The following is a 20,576-nucleotide window of genomic DNA, read 5'->3' as shown; positions in this document are numbered from 1 at the left end:
GCACAGACCTATAAAACCAAAACCAATTGTGTTAACTTGGGATCTCATTTAATAGCCCTAATTTCCCAGGCTTCCCTTTTCCATTTTTCCTACCATCTTCTTTTCCCATTACATGGGAAATTTTGGAGAGTAAGGTTTTTAGACTACTCAGATTAAGGCAAAGACTTCCAGTGGCTCACAGTACAATTCCAGATACTGTTGACATCACACACAATATCTGCCAACATACAACAGAAGGTGTCACTTCATCTAATTGAAATGATGGAGGAAAATACGTTTGATTTCTGATTTATTAATGAAACATAAAACGTGCTTGCCATTGAACAAGGTGCAAAGACTTTAAAGAGATCAGAACTTTTCTCCATTTTACCATATTATGACAGAATGAAATCCCACTTCATTTAGAGACATCGTCAAAATGACTGGAAAAGGTAAACTTAAGAAAAGCGGGAAACTCACAGTTAAGATCTTTTTAGCTTAGCTTAGTTTGTTTTAATTCTGGAACAGCAACTGGAAGGGCAAATGGCAAAAAGAAAAAAAAAAAATCACACTAATTATAACTAACAAACTAATTATAAGCAATTGAATTTAACACTCACTGCTACGACATTACTTTCAACCATCATTGCGGACAGACTAATTAGAATAGTTTCCCACTAAAGTATATAGTATCTGAAAGCTTTTGCCTAGAGTTCCAACCTCTGCTTGTAGCAAGGCAACATATATCCACATTTGAAGCAGTGACTTTTAACAATAGTGTACAATGAATCGCAAATAAGAAAAAATATTAAAGATAATCAAATTTGGATAAATTATTGTTATTTAAAATTTTGGTAAAACAACCTAAAGGGACTTTTTATAACTAGTTCTCCTCATTTGTTCAAGTCTTAATTTCTTTTTTTGAAGGTGGGAAAAACATGTGGAAAAAATCTGCAAATTTATACCAGCTATAAGGAAGATGTGAAGCAGACAGAAATCTTATGCTTGTTTCTTTTCCCTCATACTTTCCATAACAATAAAGGTGATGAACAAAAATTTTAACAATTTGATACAGAATAACCTGGGCATCCTCATTGATTTCACACGCACAAAGAAAGTACAGAGCTCATTTCCAGAAATTTTTAAATATGCTGACGATCAAGATTTCATCTGTTGCTTTGTGACATGACTAGTAAACTTAAATTATGCTCACAAGCCTTACACAAGATAAGTATCTTCTGTTCAGTGGTGCTCCTACACTCCCCCTGAAACAAGGTCTACAGTATCAGCTTCTCATGTTTTACAGTTTTAGAAAATACATTAAGCCTTTGGAATATAATATAATTATTAGTAGCTGATATACTATATAGAGATCTGCAAGAGCTTAACTTACTGCTTTGAAAGCATATGGAACAAAACCTCTTAAGATTCTCATAACTGATGTGGGATCTCTGTTCTCATTTCTTCAGCACTTTTAAAAGCAGTTCAAGTCAGTTACTGGATATACCAAAATAAAGGAATTTTGGCTCTTACAACACAGGACTCTGCACCTCCCACTTTGCAAAAGCAACAAAGTAGCTTAATGACTAGAAAACCCTCAACTCCTCAAATATGCCAACATTTATACTGTAACTTAAAGTATTAAGTCATGCTCTTGAAGTTAAACACATGCACAGGAATTAAAGCTGTTTAACAATTAATTTTTTAACAACACAATTCAGTCAATGCATAGTGTCCCATCCAATGCCAGACTCACATCCTTAGAAAAAAAAAGTTGTGTTTTTTTTTTTTTAAAAAAAGCTTTAAAAATATTTTCTAAGTGCACACAATCATCAGATCTATTCAAGTTTCAAATACACCTCAAAACACTACTGTACAACAGCACCATCCTTCCAAGAGAAAGAAAAAGCACAGATTTAAGGACATTAAATTCTAGTAACTAGTGGAAGTTTAACATGGGCATTTAATCCTAAATCACAGAATCATTTAGGTTGGAAGAGACCTCTTGAAATCATCCAATCCAACCTCATCTGCTCAAGCAGGGTCAGCTAGCGCAGGCTGACAAGCACAGTGTCCAGTTGGGTTTTGAGTATCTCTAAGGATGGAGACTCAACAACCTCCCCAGGCAACCTGTTCCAGCATCTGACCACCCTCACAGTAAAAAAGTATTTTCTTGTGTTCAGACAAAATTTGATGTGTTTCAGTTTGTGTCCCAGCTCTCTCAGCCTCTCCTCATATGAAAGATCATAGAACCACAGAATGGTTTGGGTTGGAAGGGACCTTAAAGATCATCTAGTTCCAACCCCTCTGTCATGGGCATGGACACCTCCCACTAGACCAGGTTACTCAAAGCCCCATCAAATCTGGCCTTGAACACCTTCAGGGATGGGGCATCCACAACCCCTCTGAGAAACCTGTTCCACTGTCTCACCACCCTGACAATAAAGAATTTCTTCCTAATATTTGATCTAAGTCTACCCTCTTTCAGTTTAAAACCATTACCCCTTGTCCTATTGCTACACTCCGTGATAAAGAGTCCTTCCCCACCTCTCCTGTAGGACCCATTTAGGTACCAGAAGTCTTCTATAAAGTCTCCCCGGAGCCTTCTCTTCTCCTGTCTGAAAAGCTTAAACATCTTTCCGGACCTGCACTGGACTTGTTCCAGTAACTCCATCTCTCTTTTGCACTGGGGAGGCCAGAACTGGACACAACACTTCAGATGCAGCCACATCAGGGCTGCAAAGGCCTCCACTGACCTGCTGGCAACACTTCTAATGCAGACCAGGGTACTCTTGGCCTTTTGTGCCGTGAGAGTGCATTGCTGGCTACGGTCTGCTTGTTATCCACCAGGACCTCAAATCTGCAGGGCCCAGCACGTATTGGTACCCAGAGTTATTCCCCCTCAGATGCAGGACACTGCATTTCCCTTTGTTGAACTTCATGAGATTCCTTTCCGCCCACTTCTGCAGTCTGTTGATGTTCCTCTGACAGACTGCATTGCCATTTGGCATAACAGCCACTTCTGGTTTTTTATCACCTGTGAACTTGCCAAGGGTGCACTCCATTCCATTGTCCAGGTCACTAATAAAGATGTCAGCCCCAGTATGGAGCCCTGGAGTATACCACCATCAACTGGACTTTGTGTCACTGATCACAGTCCCTTGCCCCAGTAGTTAGCCAGTTTTCAATCCACCTCACTATTGTTTATTTAACGCATACTTTGTCAGCTTGTCGTGATACTATAGTAGATAGTATTAAAAGCATTACTAAAGTCAAGGTTAACAACATCCACTGCTCAACCACATCTACTGCCAATCTACTTCGATTTTTTTAAAGGCCACTTCTGTTATATTCTGTTTTAATAAAAAGCACATAAAGAACTAGTGATACATTCACCCTAAAATGATGAAAAACAGTCTTACTGATATTTTCCCCAGCAGGCTGCAAAACTAACTCCTGTTAGCAGATAAAGATAAAGAACAGAAGCTGCTCTGTGCTTAGTGAAAATAAGAAAACTGGCAGGATTAAAACAAATTCTAGTAGGCTGTTGTGGAATATATAATATTTTCTTTGAAATACTGTTAATAGCAAGGTCAGAATTACACAAAACATGAGGTTATTTTACTGTCCATATTAACAAATCATGAAGCTGGCTGGGTGGCATTTAAGGCAACAGTTAGATTCACAAGTGCAGAGTCCTGTTTCTATAGAAACTCCAAAATCCAAATAAGCAAAACATATCAATGTGTAGTTGTTTGCCTTTTCAGGCATAAATATTACCCAAAGTGTATCACAATCAAAACATATTTTAAGTGGGAAAGATTTCACAGAAAATCGGCACTTTCCTTATATTAGCTTCTTTTTGCTAGTCTTTCAAAATACTTGAAAACTAAATAACATTAAATATTAAAGAGACACTTTAATCTACAGTTGCAGCTTCCTACTCTTATTTATGAGCATTTAGTGGCATTCTTCCATGTTGCAAGAACATTTTATTGCTTTATGACATATCTCAGTAGGTTTAAGTCCTTAAAAAAGCAAAGACCAATCAAAATGAACTGCTGTTTCAAAACAGGGCTACTCCCTATTTATAACTGTAAAAGAGTAATCAGCAACGTTAATCGCAAAAATTAAAGTCAAACAAAGTTTATGTTAGTAAGCTCACTTTTGTTTTTGTGAATCCAATTAAAGTGGAGAGAAGAATTATAAGAAAGATGATGCAGATAGATCAAGGTTTATCAACAAACACAAACTGGTTTAGAAAACAAAGCTGCATTCCCGAGATACTTATAGCAAAAACTATGAAAGTTTCTGATCACTCTCCAGAATTTTATGCACAAAATCACAGAAGCTCACATGGTCTGTACAGTCCAGAACACAAAACTGACAAATAAACAAACTATATTTCTGTCTCAAACCACAACTAATAATCTGCATTTCCATCCGTATATACATAAAAGCAACACTCACTAAATAGTTTTCATCCTGGAATGCATAATGTAATGTTGTGATCCACTGGTTATCTCCATTCACTAACACATCTCTCTCTTCTCGAAAACAGGCTGTCTGAAGGGGAGAAAAATAATTATAGGCTTTAGGTAAAATATGTAAAGAAACATTTTCCACACTGACTATGTTTTAACATTGTATTCAGGAGAAAAAAAAGAATTCAAAACTGCCTCTCAGTTAAAAAGCAATTTACTACACTGTCCAAACATGCCAAAATCTATTAAAAACTAGGTATCAGAAAAGTCCACCTACTTTAAATTTAAACAGTTGTACTTCTCTTTATTGTTAAATGATGCATAAGGAGAAATGAGCTGCTGCTTCGCATTGTCCAAAAATCCCAAGTCAAAATCTTTTATTTTTTGTACATACAGATATTGAAATCAAGTATCAATAATGACAGAATAGCAATATAAGATTGAAGAAAACAATCAATAATGGAATTATATAATTATAACTACAACAGAAGTTAAAGAACTAGAATCTGGAGTCTTGTGTCATTTTATCCCATCGTGCTGTTAGCCTACTTTTACACTTTTACACTTGAATTTTCACATAAGCAAGGTTCTTGTTATTTGAAAGTTGTTGCCAATAACTTCCATGTAGCCATAATTTGATAATTATTAACCAGTTGGGGTTTTCTCCACACTTTTTGCTCAGGAAAAGTAGAACTGAATTGAATATTGCTCTTGCCAGATATAAACTGTTGATAAGACACCCAGGAGGACCTCCCCCTCAATATACTGGGAAGAAACACAGAAGTCAAAATGTGCCTTCACAGGGAGTGGAACAGAGGAGGAACGAGAACTGCCAAGAAATGTTAAGGAATACCTACAAGAAGGAGAACGCAGGTTCATATGAAACAACAGAAGATAAAACGTGAAGAAAATAACCAACTGGAAAGCAGCAAGGCAGTTAATTCAATGAAGGTTTCGCAACCTGCCCCGAGAAGTGAATAAAATACCTCAGCAAAAGCACCTTTGCAGAATGACAGAGGAAAATGACCAAACAGATGAGAAGCCAAAAAGAAGCTACAGCAAAGAAATATTCTAAATTTTTTTTACGGGATTGAGTTCTGAAGTGAACATCACAAGAAAGCAAAAGATACCAAATAGCAATGCCAACGCACAATTTTGTTCAGAAAAATGTCTAAAAGATAAAGGAAAAAATAATTGCACGGGCTCTATTTAGAAGGCAGATGGAGAATCAGAGAAAAACACAGACCATAATCTCTTCCAGCACACTGCTACTTCACAAAGATGTTTCATCAGTTTGAACCATGCTCTGTCTCTTCCGTCTTAGGAGACAGCTAAATTTAAAGGAAAATCCAGCCTTTTCTTTTTAGTTTTCCAATTTCATTTCCAAAACCAATAGGCAAATACCAGAACTCTGACATGGTTATTGTTGGCTGTGGGATTTGGAGAGTGAAGAATGAAAAGCGAAGTATCATTTTAGATTGAGCTATATGCAAAAGAATACATGCAGTAAAAACAAAACAGAAGATAACTCCCCCGAAGCAAATAAACCATACCAATCCTCTTTTTGGAGAATACAGTAAGAATAATGTAGACCAGGAAAAAGAAAGATGGTATCGTTTAATCATAGCATATAAGTGAGTGAAATTTGAGAAAATAACAAGACATACTTTAAAAAAAAAATACCCTCAAAGTTATTAAATGAAAAATGGACTTGTGGGTGGGAGAAGGAGAAAGAATGATCTTCAGAATGAAGAAAGGCTGTTGTATGATTCAGCTTGATTTTTTTTTTCTTTCCTTGTTTGTAAACTCTTGACATATTTCAGAGAGAGATACTATGAACTCTTGTTTTCACAGGGATAACTGACATGTAGTCTCTCTACTCTCTACTGACACAATTCACAGGAGTTCACGTAATTCTACTTGTTTTTGCCATGATTTAACAAAAGACCATGCATTCCTTGAGCACTCTAGACACCCACCTCCGGGCAGCATGCCTAGAGCTGACAGCAACAGCTATTACCGCAGTAGATCACAGACTCTTTGGCTATTACCATCTCAGCTAAGTGGTTCATGGGCAAATTAATTCACAGCAAAAAAAAAAAAAAAAAAAAAAAATTTAATTGTAATTACTGTAACATAGCTTGATTACTTTTTTTTTTTTTTTTCTTTAAATGAAGCCTTTTTTGCGCCTTTCATTATTTCAACATTACACTTCATCTTCCCTAGGCAGTCTCCTTGAATTGTTGGCAGAGACCTCTAGAGGTCATCTAATCCAACTCTCTGTCACAGTAAAGCCAACTTAGTGCTTTGGTTATAGTTATACTGTTATCATGGCCTTCAACCAGCAAAGCATTCTGACCGCTCGGCTATTTGGTGCTCGTGTCCTTACAGCTCAGGGTTAGCACCTTCCGGGAGTGCTGACTGCTTCCATGCTGCATAATAGTTGTCCTAATCTCTCCTGAGCCTCATCTGGCACCACCATGGCACACATGTAACTGTAAGTGATTGTCAGCACTCAGGGTAACAGGCCTGGGAGTGTAACAGCAAGCTGTCACACACTTCCAGGTACTTCTTGTATTAGTAATGTCCCCAGTTCTACATCACATCTCGGTACACACTCCTTCGCTGCTTTTACAAATGACTCCCACTCCCTACAGAGTTGATACAGGCATATATGAACAACTTATTTCTGCTAGCTATGTATACACCTACCTATACGCTTGTCTTGCATTATTGGATGATTTTCCTGTGTATTTCAGTGTTAGTGCAACACATTGCTAACAGAGCCAAAATGGGTAATTTTCCCTAGCAGTAGTAACAAGTGAGATGCGTTCATCATCGTTTAAAAATGACAGTTTACAGTTCTTGAAGGGCATGCTTTGTAACGCGTTTTCACTCCCAATGGTTCTCTTTCCACTGTACACACCCATGGGTTACAAATATATGGAAAAACATAGCTGTAATTCTTTTTAGGCTAACTGCTCAAACTTTCAGAAATTCAGCTGCACCCATGGGAAGAGTATTTTTAATACCTTGCATAGAGAAAAATCTCTGAAACCTATTTATAACTGTATTTTAATGGAAAGGAATAGCTTTTAAACTGACTTTAAAAGGGTACATTTAAAAATAGAGTGGAACTTTATTTCTGGTCTTTTTCACTAAAATAATAAAACATGTCTGTCTTGGAGAGAAATACCTCTTTGTATCAAGACTAACGCCAGATTGTTCAGTATCTGAATAATTTCTGGATAAAGAGGAAACACATTGTGTACATCTAACCACAATCTGCATGCCACTTATACTTCTTAATGTGATAACATTTTCATTAAAAAAAGACAGGATGTGCACATCAGAAATTGGCTTTAATTTGTCTGGATAAATTTTTTTTTAAAATGTGTGATGGTTTCCCCGTGATCTCATTTCCTAGCAAGATATAATTAAAACATAAACCCAGAAATCAGAATAAACTTGGAAGCAACTGAACAGCAAGGCAGTCAGAGTAGGAAAGTAGGAGTTAAACAAAAACTGAGGCTAGAGATAATTCGATCAGACAAGTTGGAAGCGACACCAAGATAGCGCTTGCGCTGTCCGAACTAAAGAAAACGCAATGGCCAAAGCAACTTTGTATGTGTAAGACACTGAGTTACATTTTATGAATCTATTTTTTAGACAGTTCATTTTTAGTAGGCACAAATGAAGAATTTCAAAGGCATCTGAAGAGTTAGCTATGTGTTATTTTTAAAATTAGTACATAAGTCTGCAGGTGTAGACTGCATTCTATAAGTTTCTTTCTGAAGGAATCCAGGGAAATGGATTGAGGATTCTATGAAGAGTGCAGTCGTATAATGAAAGTAGGAACTCAAGGCAAAGCAGGACTGGTGAAAGAACTGTTCCATCTTTTTCAGAACACAGAATGGACTCAAGCTGTAACGAGGAACTTTGCATCACAAATTTTTGCAGATGGACATTTTTATGAAACATACAGTCAATACTAACTTGAAACTTTTATCTTTCTGATTTTTCAATCTACAAATTGGAAATTGGACCTTGACTAAGTTCTAACTACTGATCAACTAAGAGGCTTGCTGAGTTACAGCTCAGTAATTACCTTTCACCATGGAAATACTTGCTAAGGACTACATTACTAACTAGAATAAATGCATTAAAAGACTGCTTGTATTTCTTGGGCAATTACAGAAAAGGTATAATGTCTAAAACATTCAGCCCCACCTAAGTCAAGATTCCATGCCATTTTAACACTTCCAATGAACTGCTGTAAGCTTATTATAATATTAATCTTCATACTGACAGTAAGTAGTGAAGCACCTCCTCAACCCCTCTATACATAGAGAGTTTTGTGGAAAGAGAAGTAACAATTCAGCAGAGTAAGAGGTTGCATGATTATAGAAAACATTTCTATAATCTTACTTCAGCTCTTTTCAGCATCTCCCACTTATTAAGTATCTTCATGGCAAAAACCTTATCTGCATTCTTCAGTTTTACTACTGCAACCTGGAAAATATAAATGAAAGATAAATAAGTTAAAACATGAAAACACACATTGTTTTAATTTTTATGAAACCTTGCAGTTTAGAGATTTTTTTCTTCAGTGTTCTGAACATTTAGATTTACTATCCACACAGTACCACGCCATCACCATTAAGAAATAGTAACATCACAACAGTACAGGATATTTATTCTTCAAAAGTTACAAGCCTATTTTAACTTTTCATTATGTATCATTTTTTCTAGGTGACTGTAGATGAACAATCTCATCTGATGGCGAGAAGAACATCTCACCATCACATTTCCTGCTCTATCATACTATCGTGAAGCTATCGCTGGCTGTATGCTTTATGTTCTTGGACTTATTCTTCCAGTCCTACACCACAATTTAAATTACAGAACTGCCAAGAAAAGGCAACAATGTGGTAGTTTCTAAAACAAAATAAACAATACCTTTTAGGTTTTAGACACAAATTAGACTGCAGGTTTGCCATAAAACAACTATCACATTTCAAATAATGCATCAGACTTTCTTCAAAGATACTATAAAGCATTATTTCATGTTTTTCCACCTGAAGTTAATAAGCTTTTTATCATGCCTGTTGTTAGTTGGAGGGAAACAGCAAAACTGACATTTTCTAGGGAAGTAAAACTTAGGAAACACAATCCCCCCTTCCTCTCTTTGCTTCTGGAATATTAGATACCATAGGTCTATGTAATAACATATTAACAAAGCCAACTGACACAGGCCTTTTCCGAGAATATTATGGTTTTGTTCAGCTGTAATAAAAGCTAACATGTAGTATTTTTAGGAAAGAGGGAAGGAAGAAGTTTACACAAACATGTTTTCACAGTTCAGGCTTCTCTGGGTATGGAAAGCTAAGCTCTTACCCAAAATGGACATGAATCTGCCACAGACTCAGAGCTGCTGGTCAGAACTAGACCCAAGACCACTACACTATTCCATTTATAGCAAAGTTCAACAATCAATACAATTTAACAGCCATTCTCCAACTATTCCTCCTGGAAACTGTGCTTCCTCCTGGAAACTTTGCTGAGGCATGTAGGAAAAAAGGAGGTGATTGGTGACAGCCAGCATGGCTTCACCAAGGGCAAGTCATGCCTGACAAATCTGGTAGCCATCTACAAAGGGGTTACAGCAGCAGTGGACAAGGGAAGACCAACTGATGTCATCTACTTGGATTTGTGCAAAGCGTTTGACACTGTCCCACACGATATCCTGGTCTCTAAATTGAAGAGGCATGGATTCGACAAACGGACCACTCGGTGGATAAAGAACTGGTTGGATGGTCGCACTCAAAGAGTTGCGGTCAATGGCTCAATGTCCAAGTGGAGAGCAGTGACAAGTGGCATTCCTCAGGGGTCAGTACTGGGACCCATGCTGTTCAACATCTTTGTCGGTGACATGGACAGTGGGGTCGACGGCACCCTCAGCAAGTTTGCCAATGATACCAAGCTGTTTGGCGAGGTAGACACGCTGGAGGGGAGGGATGCCATCCAGAGGGACCTGGACAGGCTGGAGAGGTGGGCCCATGCCAACCTCCTGCAGTTCAACAAGGCCAAGTGCAACGTCCTACATCTGGGTTGGGGCAATCCCAAGCACAAATACAGGCTCGGCGGGGAATGGCTGGAGAGCAGCCCTGAGGAAAAGGACCTGGGGGTGCTGATTGACGAGAAGCTCAACACGAGCCAGCAGTGTGCATCAGAAGACGTGTGGCCAGCAGGTCAAAGGAGGTGATTCTGCCCCTCTACTCCACTCTCGTGAGACTCCACCTAGAGTACTGCATCCAGCTCTGGAGTCCCCAACATAAGAAGGACGTGGACCTGCTGGAGCGTGTCCAGGGGAGAGCCATGAAGATGATCCGAGGGCTGGAGCACCTCCCCTATGAGGAGAGGCTGAAAGAGGCTGTTCAGCCTGGAGAAGAGAAGGCTCCTGGGAGATCTTATTGCAGCCTTCCAGTACCCAAAGGGGGCTTACAGGAGAGCTGGGGAAGGACTTTTTACTAGGGCATGTAGAGATAGGACAAGGGGGAATGGCTTTAAACTGGAAGAGGGCAGGTTCAGATTGAACATTAGGAAGGAGTTTTTCACTTTGAGGGTGGTGAAGTACTGGAACAGGATGCCCAGAGAGGTTGTTGAGGCCCCATCCCTGGAGGTGTTCAAGGCCAGGCTGGACATTGTCTTGGGCAACGTGGTCTAGTGGGAGGTGTCACTGTCTATGGCAGGGGGGTTGGAACTCGATGATCTTCAAGGTCCTTTCCAACCTGAACCCATTCTATGATTCTGTGATCCCATTCTGCCTCTTTCCTTTCAAATAAATTTTAAGGCTTAAGGAGATAAAATTTAATTTCTGTATGCATCTGGTTACAAACCAACATGCTGTCACATGGATTATCATCATCTTCATCCTGCAGGCCAGTGACAAAAAAATACTTAAGTTGAATCCTACTTTCCTTCCACCTCTTTCACAATGTTAACCAGCTATGTGTGAAGACAGCGATAGCAGGAAAGAAAACACAGGATCAGACAGTTTGAAGAAAGTGCCATGCAAACCTCTTTCAACCGTCTTCAAATGTGTCATCAGCTGCAGCAGCTTCACAAACATGGCAAAAGCACGGGCTGAAGGACTGCAATACTCAGACATCTAAACTAACAGGTATCTAAAAGTGCTCCTCTTGCTTAGCGATAGATTCATAGACAAAGTAGCTGTCGCTTCCCACATATGCAGCAATGCATTATAAGCCCTGCTCTTGACACTGCTGCCTTTTGGGGCCACGGGGGAAGGGGGTGAGAATAAAAACATGAGAGAAGACAGAAAGGTACTACATCTACTTGTTTAAACTAGTTTATGAATTGAAATTTTTAAAGGTTACTTCATGCATAAAAATTGAGGATCAAGCCCAGACTTAAAATCCCTCAAGGTACTTTCACATTTGAAACACAAAAATAGGTTGTTACTTTAGACTATAATCTAGTCTTAATTCATAAAGAACATCTACTTTTCTGTGCATGGTACCCCAATACCGAGTATCACAGTTTTCCTTAGGAGGGAAAGATGAATCCTCTGCAGTGATACATAATCCACAGTGCAGATTTGAATCTGCAGTCTCCTTTTAGCCTGAAACTCTGACAAGCTACATCTGTATGGATTTCTCATGAGAAATGGCAGGTGAAGAAAGCCTTAACAATGAAACTAGTCAGCGTTCAAACTGTACCGCATCTTGGATGACAGGAACCCTCTCTGCATGATGCAGTCTGTGGTATGAAGCTACAATGTAATTCTGCCCTAAAGACCTTTAAGGGTTTTGCTACTGTTGTAGGGAAAAATTTAAAAGTTGGTCCTAGAGGTGACTAGGCTACTGCAGCTGCCCAGCATGAAAAATAAGTTTTTCCCCACCATTAACTGCTGCAGTAAAGGCAGCCAGAGGCATAATACAATACATGCATTTCAGGTCCAACTTCAAGATTTCATTTCTAGCCTGTAGCATGCTCAGTGAAAGGCTGTGTCATTCTGCAAGAGACTTGCTTATTGAAAGCCATACGCTAATTGCACTGCTGTCTAAATTTGTAGTCTACTACACAGCATTCACTTGGACACATCCAAAAGAGCGATAGCACTGCCTTTGGTTAACAGTTGGAGCATAGGCCTTGAACAAGATCAAGGGCTTGGTACCTCCTGCAAATGTATAACAGTATTGAAGAGTGACTAAAGAACAAAAATACACTCGTGTTTACCAGCTGTGTTTACAATCAGTCAGAAGCAGTCTTTTAGTCTGTGAAAGCCATTAATGTTATCCCATATCAATAACCCACACACACATGCAGATCACCAACATCATTATTTTTCTGCAATCACAGCATTTTTTTGGGGACATCTCAGTGCTTTATGAAAGAAAATTCTAAAATGCTTATTTCAGGACTGTGAGAGAAAAACCCGACACTTCAGCAACCAGCAGTCTGATGCAGTTTCTAATTGTAACAAAAAATCTGAAACATGATTACAGACCCAGGCAGTGTTTACATACACACACAGAGGTATATACTATGTACACAAAGGCCCAAATACAGAGTGTTGTTTGGAGCTTTTCCCTTCCCCAATGAAGCTGTCAAGACAGAAGAACGTGTAATTATTCCTGCCTAGTTATCCTGAAGTGTCTCGCTACTGGAATTTCTTAAAATTGGACTTTTAAAGGTTGGGGTTTTTTTAAATTTATATTTTCCTGTGTGCAGCCCAACAAAAAATTATCGGTATGTGCTGATGTAAACATCTTGGTTTAGTCAGATAGGTTTTTTTTCTCCTTATTCTTCCAACATGTTTTCCTTATTTCCCACAAACAGCAGTAGTCTGGCATGCCATCAGACACCTTCTGCCCCAAACTCAGCTACTTGTCTCTACAGTACACATCTGCACATCTCCTTTGCTTAAAAAGCAACTGCCTTATACAGAGAAAAGCTAAAAAAGAAGCTATGGAAATTGAATTTCAAAAAAAAATTTAAAATTAAATAAACAAACAAAAGACTCGACACTCAGCATTGGTTTTCTTCTTCATCAAGTGTAGGCAGCCATCCAGAAACAAGAAGAGGGAATGTTGCTGTTCATAACTGGATGCCAAAATTTAGGAGTAACTAACTAGTTCTCAGAGCTACAAAATCCATCATCTTCAAAAGAGCAACAACATAAGGACATAATATTTGCTTGCCTAAGCAAGCACTGAATTTTTTAAATTTTTTTTAAAAGCAATAATAGAATGAACTGAAAATTTTGGTATTAGCTAGAATCTTCAAGAAGCTGCAAATTTATACTGCTGAGAGACACCACTAAGTGCTGTTGCCCAGTTGCTTCACCTTTCCTAGCAGCATTCTTCAACTCTCAAGTTTAAAGTCTCCCTGTTTAGAGTTGTTTGTCAAGTTTTTCAAACCATGCTGCCTAAAGCCAGAGCCATGAAACACTTGATGCCCGCATTATTAATTTTACCAGGATAATCCTCCTCCTCCTCCAAGCAAAACATCTGTTTTCTAAAGACAGCACTTTCTTACAGAAAATTTCAACTAAATAAATGTATGCATGCAGAGGGAAGGGGCATGTTATTAATTTGACAAAAATGAAGCATTCTCAGACTGGCAGCAAACAGGGTAAGGGGAAAAAGAAAACTAGGAACAATGAACTCTTACAGTTATAAGCAATAGCTAGTTTAAATTACTTTTTGTCTACATCAAACATGTAAAAACAAAAAGGGAAATATTTCTTGACTATGCAAATTGAAGGAATTGAGTGGTGTAAAATCAAAATAAGAATAAGTGAGACTGCGCCAAAGAAAACTTGCACTAACTTTGTAGTCTACAGAAATTCAGAATTATGTTGATTCAGGAGACAAAAATTACTCCTCCCAGTAACCTAGAGCAACCTTGGTCTCATTTATAGCTTGCTGGAAAGAAAATACATTCTTCCAGATTTCTCAATCTGTCTCACTAAACTACTGTGGTCTGCTGAAACATACAAGTATTTTGCAATTTATATTAATGTAATTTTTGGTGGCTTAAGTAGCAGTAAAATTTGGTGGTCAGAAATTTACTGGTTATTTTAAAGGAAAATTAGTAATTTCATACAGAACTTGTTTTCTTAGCAAATGCCTGTGTAGGACTTGAAACTTTTCTTCTTCAAGCTAGTAAGAAAATTTAACATATGTCTTTGCAAATATTTAGCAAGTCCTACTTTAAGAACATACAAAGCCAAACATCTTCACTGAGAGAACGTCAGTTTTCCCCTTACTGAAGATTTTGACAATTAATTAGAGTCACATTATCTTTCTCAGATAAGGAATTAGAAAGAAACACTGTTCCTAGAAGAGGAGAACCAATCAATTACACAGACTGTCCCCAGAAGAGGATGGGGAAATTTACACTCTCACTATTCATGGGATGATTCACCACGAAGAAGCTTCCTGAGAAAGAGCTACAGGTTTTTTCTGTGGTTTAGCTGCTGTGGAGTTTGATGCTGATTTAGCAGACAAAAATGAATTCTCTTAAAAAAACAATATAAGGCAGGCTTCACATATGATTTTTCTCACAAGAAGGCACCCACATCAGTGATTTTTCTTACATCCTCTACAATCTGTATGTGAACACAGCTGCAACTACTGTGGCAGCACTGAGAAAAGATGACATTTTAAGCAGAAGCGTTTACATCAAAACGGAGAATGCAACACACTCTTTGTTGCAAAAGTTCAGACTAAAGATAAACTATCTATGAACAACTTCAGCCTTCAGTTTCCTTTCTAAAGAAGCATTACTCCAGATGGAGCAAAAAAGTAAAAAGCAGTTAAATAAATACTGCTATTTTATTGTTATTTTTACAGTTGCCCAGTGATGATTATTTGCATGTAGGCAGAGTATGTAGTGACATACGCTACAGTAAAAATTCCTGTTCCTTACATACTACCTATAGAAGTCTGTTCTTCCATCACCACAGACTAGTACAGACTAATTTTCACACATGATGCAAATATGTAAGTGAACCCGAAAACGACTCTTCTCTGTCACATGCCAGAGAGCCTCCAGAGATACTCATACCAAAGAGAACTGAAAAATAAAAACCATTTCCACTTCCAAAAGCAATGAAGACATTTTTTTCTTATACTCTGAGTTTCAGTTCACATGTTTTCAGGCAGCATGGAGTACATTCTACAGAAGCTTTGCTATATTTCGCTATCAAAAATTCAAGGCACTGTTTACGTTAGGTTGCTCTTTGTACATACATAGTGTCCCGCATGAAGGACAACGCACGTGCACCTAATATAATTAAGAAGGGACATTCAAAAGCTAACATTTATTTGTTCAAGTTTTCTCAACCTATATAATCTGACAGGCCTAGTGTAAAACCTAGTGATCAACAGCCTTGTTAGACAACTTCAAATAAGAGATGGCTTAATGAGAAACAGCAAAAAATTCCACAGTTCGATAGCAGTTAAGTTTCTTTCTGAAAGAAAGCAGCTTCTTCCTGAAAAAAACTAACATTTGCTAACTCTTTAAAAGAAATAAAGGAAAAATATTCAAACATTCATTAAAAATAGGAGACAAAGTGACAGAAAGAGAGAGAGATTTCTCTGTGTTCTTGGAATGTCAGTATCAATATTTGGCTATTTAAGTTGCTGAAAACTACTTTCAGACTTTAGTTATTAGGATGATAGAAATGGCTAGATCTTTATGCCATCAGTAACTCACTGGCCTCCACCTGCTGCCTGGAAAGAATTACAGTTAAGCAAATGATTTATCAGACAGTTGAAACATGGTCTTTTAATCCATGTGAACTTGCCTTCTCAAAATTTAAAACACTTAAAAACAGCTGTCAAAAAGTATAAATCCAAATGCACTTGCATCAAACATTAGGTGGGCCTACAATATCCATTATGCCTAAATAATTGAAAAAACTGTAAATTGGTATATTGCTACTAACTGCCTCTCCTCAGTGCTGTAGATATGCGACAGCATTACTCAAATCCTTCCTTCCACCTCCTTCACGCACATACCTCCCCAAAGGCTCCTCGACCAATCACCTTCAGGATTTCAAAATCTTCTTTATGTAGTCGCATCTGCTTCACTTTAGATGTAAAAGGTTTGGCTGAAACAAAGGAAAATATCGATCATTTAAATAAACAAACAAACAAAAAAAACCAACAACAAAACACACCAAAACTAAAAACAAACAAACAACAAGGTAACAGTAACATAAAACAGCTATAATCAGAGTCCTGAAAACAGCAGACCCTTTTGCTTATATACCTGTATTCCCTAATGTAATATAATGAAGTTTAAAGCTAGAAATAATGACCAGTAAGAACTAAGCCAAAACTGCTGTGAAAAAGTTTATGAAGTAAGCTTGCTTCTGTTTTTTTTTAAATATAAAGGGAAGAAAAAAACAAAAGAGTCAAGCTGACTATATTTTTCTACAGTCTTTTGAGCTCATAGACATCCACTGCATCTGTGCTAAACGTTGTTAACTCTGGTTGCAAAAGCAAAGTATAATATAATGATAAGTTCACTTTGGAGAATATTAATTTCTCTGCCAAACAGCAAAACAATATTGTATTCATTGAAAAATTAAAATGCTGATGAATGATAACTGGAAGGGCAATATTAGCCTAGACAATGTCACATGCAGTATTTCCGGAAACCACTTCTTCAAGACAGGGGACCCTTAATAGTCATTTGTTGGCTCCGGGAAGCAAGAACAGCTGTACTCAAGACGTTAACAACACATTCAGTGGAAAAACCCCGGGTAAAGTTAAGCTTCATTTCTCTCTTCTTTTTCCCCTCCATTTATAATATCTTTGAAAGCAAAATAAGGTATTGTACTCCAGCCAGGTAACCCCAGTGTTCTTTCCAATGAAACAGTATCAGGACTGTTCCTCTCTTTCAGCCCCATTTAGCACTACAACTAACCAGTCTCAGTTCATTACTAGGTACTCCGCATATATGCAAAACATCCAAGTTACTGATAACTCTACCTCAAAACCCACATAACACAAGCTTTGGTAAAAAAGAAAAAAAAACAACCCAAACTATAAATAATTAGGCCGGAAAAGCAGTTCTTTTAAAAATAATTGCTTTAAAATCATGTTTAACACATCACACAAATTAAATCTATTACTAAAACAGATGCTTCAGTAAATATGGCTCGAAAATGTTGCCCATAAAAGAAGGTTGTATAACCCAGTGTACACAGGACTGGAATGGGTCTCAGAAAACATTAAGTTCAATTTCTGTCTCAAAGGCAGTCTTTCTCAATGATCCCGAACAAGCAACTTCAGATACTTGACCCACAGTTTCTCATCTATAGAACAGGGACAATATTTTTGTAACAGACAAGGCACTGACCGTCACATACTTGGATCAAGAAAAACAAAAAAGTACAACATAAGGTCGCCATTTTACATGGCCCACAAAAAAACTTTTTAGCTTATGCTTTCATGGTACAGTGACCCATCTATGCCCACTTCTGTCTATACAGAGGCTTTATTTGCGGTGAAGAGTTGTAACAGGCATCATATTGAAGAACAATTTGTTCAGAGTAATGTTTCTAAACAGAAATGAGAATTGGTTTTCAAAAGTTCCAAAAGCAACTGACCCTACACAACAACCAAATTATATCTAGACACCTGTAAGAAACCTGATTTGGGTTCCCCTCAAATTCAATATTTTGTCTTTCTAGTGATGTGAACTAATCTTACTAAAAAAATCCTAACTGTAATACTGATACACACAACCCGTTATTCAATTTAGAATTTTGATATTAAACACACACCCCTTCAAGGCACTACAAAGTAGTTGTCCAAAAGCCTAATGCCTACTATCCAGCAAAGCTATTTTATAAACTGAGTCAAAACACAAGCTACCTGTATTTTTACTACCTAAAAAAACCGGACATATCTGAAACACAACAACGCAAAAATGCAGGGTCTTATGTTTCTCCTGGTAAGCAATACAGCACACCTCCACCAATGTCAGTGGCACAATGGATGAGATATTTCAAAAATCTCAGAGCTTCCAAAGTCTGAACTGAGCCAATTTTTCTAAAATTCCTCAGATGCCAGGAATCAATTCTCTGCCAGGAGCTACATATGTTATAACTACAGGAACATCAGCTTCCTGTAGTAGCCATACAATGCTGAGATTTTCACTTTTGTGGTATTTTTTACCTTAAATTTATAATAATTTTATTCAAAATATTTAATTATACAATTAAAATACAGGTTTAATATTACATTTAAATACTTTTAAAATGTAATTTAAACAGAATTACATTGCTCAAGTTCACAGATTCCCCAAACTTTCAACTAATCTTTATATACCTTAAAAGAAAGGCTTTGCAATAGAAAAAATAAGTGACAACCAAATGTACTGCCTTACTGGAACAGCCTCGGCTGTACTGTACCAAGCAATTTAATACAAGTATTAATACTACTGATGAATACTTCTGAACAAATTTAAACAAGCAATTAAAGCCTTTTAACTTGAAGAAGAACTGATTGAAAACAAACGTGTAGTTCTTGACTTCAACATTTTTTGACCATTATAGGCCTGGCTAGAGTACAAGGCAAAATATCTTGTTAACAAGCAACAGCATAGCTGTTTAAACCACAAAACCCTTCCTCACTTTATATTGTAAGGAAAGGCCTGTCATTCTTTAATTATTACATTTTGGAATCTTCCAGGGTTCCCATAGGGACACTGGAAAAATAAACATCATTATAAGTATTTCAGTAAAATACAGCTGACAAAAATAGGTTTGGATTAGGTTTAACAATTTGTAGTATCAGCATTAGTGGAAAAGTTTGTAAACCCTTCTTTTCAATTTTTTTTATCACCTCTAGCAACAGGCATGTCAACGTATAGCCAAGCAGTTTTATGAAGAAAGATACAGTCCAAGAAAAGAAAAAAAAAAAAAAAAATGCCCTCGGAATGTGCTCCAAATAGCTTGTTCCAAAAAAGGTCAATTTGCTTTATCATCAATGCTGTTTGTCTGCTGTGCAAACATCTGCTGTTCTTGTGGCAACAGCAATCTTAAGTACAGAAAACTTGGCCTGGCCAAGGGTCTTGGAAGGCATATCTTCAGACAGCCGTTTCATACATCCAGCTTTCCAGACTATGAGGTTAACAGGCAGACTTTTTGCAACTAGTTTGGCAATGTCATATGAGCTGTTATAAAGACAGCAAACGGTACGGTCAGGGAATGGTTTTCAAAATGCAACGTGCTCAAAGGGGTCTCTGCAACGCAACTCTTAAAACATACAGGTACACCATCCACATCTCTTAACATCCCCACCCTCTTTTTCAGAAGGAGCTGTAGTTTCCTTGATTGTTAATACCAGTCTTTACAGTTTTTTGAGAGCAAAAGACAGACAAGTATGGGCATTTCCTTTGATACTTCATTCAACCTACAGAAATACACAGAGGAATAGCTGAATTTTTCCACGCAGACATCCCTTTTCAAGATTGCTAGCCGTGTGTGATATAGATTAGGGACTAGCAGTTTGCTGTGCCAAATCGAATCCTTTCTCCTCCAAACCAGAAGGTCAGTGTGGGCAGCATGTCCCCTGGCTCCTCCTGGATTGTCAACTCAGCAGGAACCAAATTCATTATATAAAACTTTCAGATTTGCCGGTATGTTCTCTATAGCCACAAGCTGACACGTCGTATGTAGAGTCTATGGAGCAGGTTACTCCGAAAAATATTCTATGTTGCTATGAATCTCAGTGAAGGAAACAGATAAGACTTTACCTATTAAAACTGTTCTACAAAAACACTGGCCACCCCACCTGGCCACTACTTCCAATCTTGCCCTGCCGGGGAAAAGAACAAAACTACGCTCGTGGCAAGATTCCTTGCACTTATTCAATCAGTTACACATGGCAAGAAAAAACAGTCTCCAATTCACCCCCAGGGGTAACCAAAGTACGGAAGTAGTAAGCTAAGCTGTTTTGGTTTTTTTTTGTTTTTTTTTTTTTTGTTTGTTTGTTTTTGGTTTTTTTTTTTTTTTTTTTTTTTCCAAACAAGGTGAACTTGCCTTGACTATTCCTTCAAGTTAAG

The 20,576-nt window shown here is 37.7% G+C and overlaps 1 protein-coding gene across 1 annotated transcript in view; it reads right to left on the bottom strand.

Annotated features, from left to right (window-relative positions):
- CDC42BPA (CDC42 binding protein kinase alpha) overlaps positions 1-20,576 on the bottom strand; it is a gene marked incomplete at its 5' end in the record, with an annotated part of 173,733 nt that overhangs the window by 117,807 nt on the left and 35,350 nt on the right. Inside the window, 3 exons of the mRNA XM_082480237.1 lie at positions 4,450-4,545; positions 8,892-8,975; positions 16,517-16,608. Of these exons, the coding sequence (XP_082336363.1) occupies positions 4,450-4,545; positions 8,892-8,975; positions 16,517-16,608 (272 nt within the window). The remainder of the gene's footprint in view (positions 1-4,449; positions 4,546-8,891; positions 8,976-16,516; positions 16,609-20,576) is intronic.

This window comes from Vanellus vanellus (genome assembly GCF_965231255.1).
Source record: "Vanellus vanellus genome assembly, chromosome: 3".
NCBI lineage: Eukaryota > Metazoa > Chordata > Aves > Charadriiformes > Charadriidae > Vanellus > Vanellus vanellus.
The sequence above is the reverse complement of the archived record's forward strand: the minus strand, read 5'-3'. Positions and strand labels throughout refer to the sequence as shown.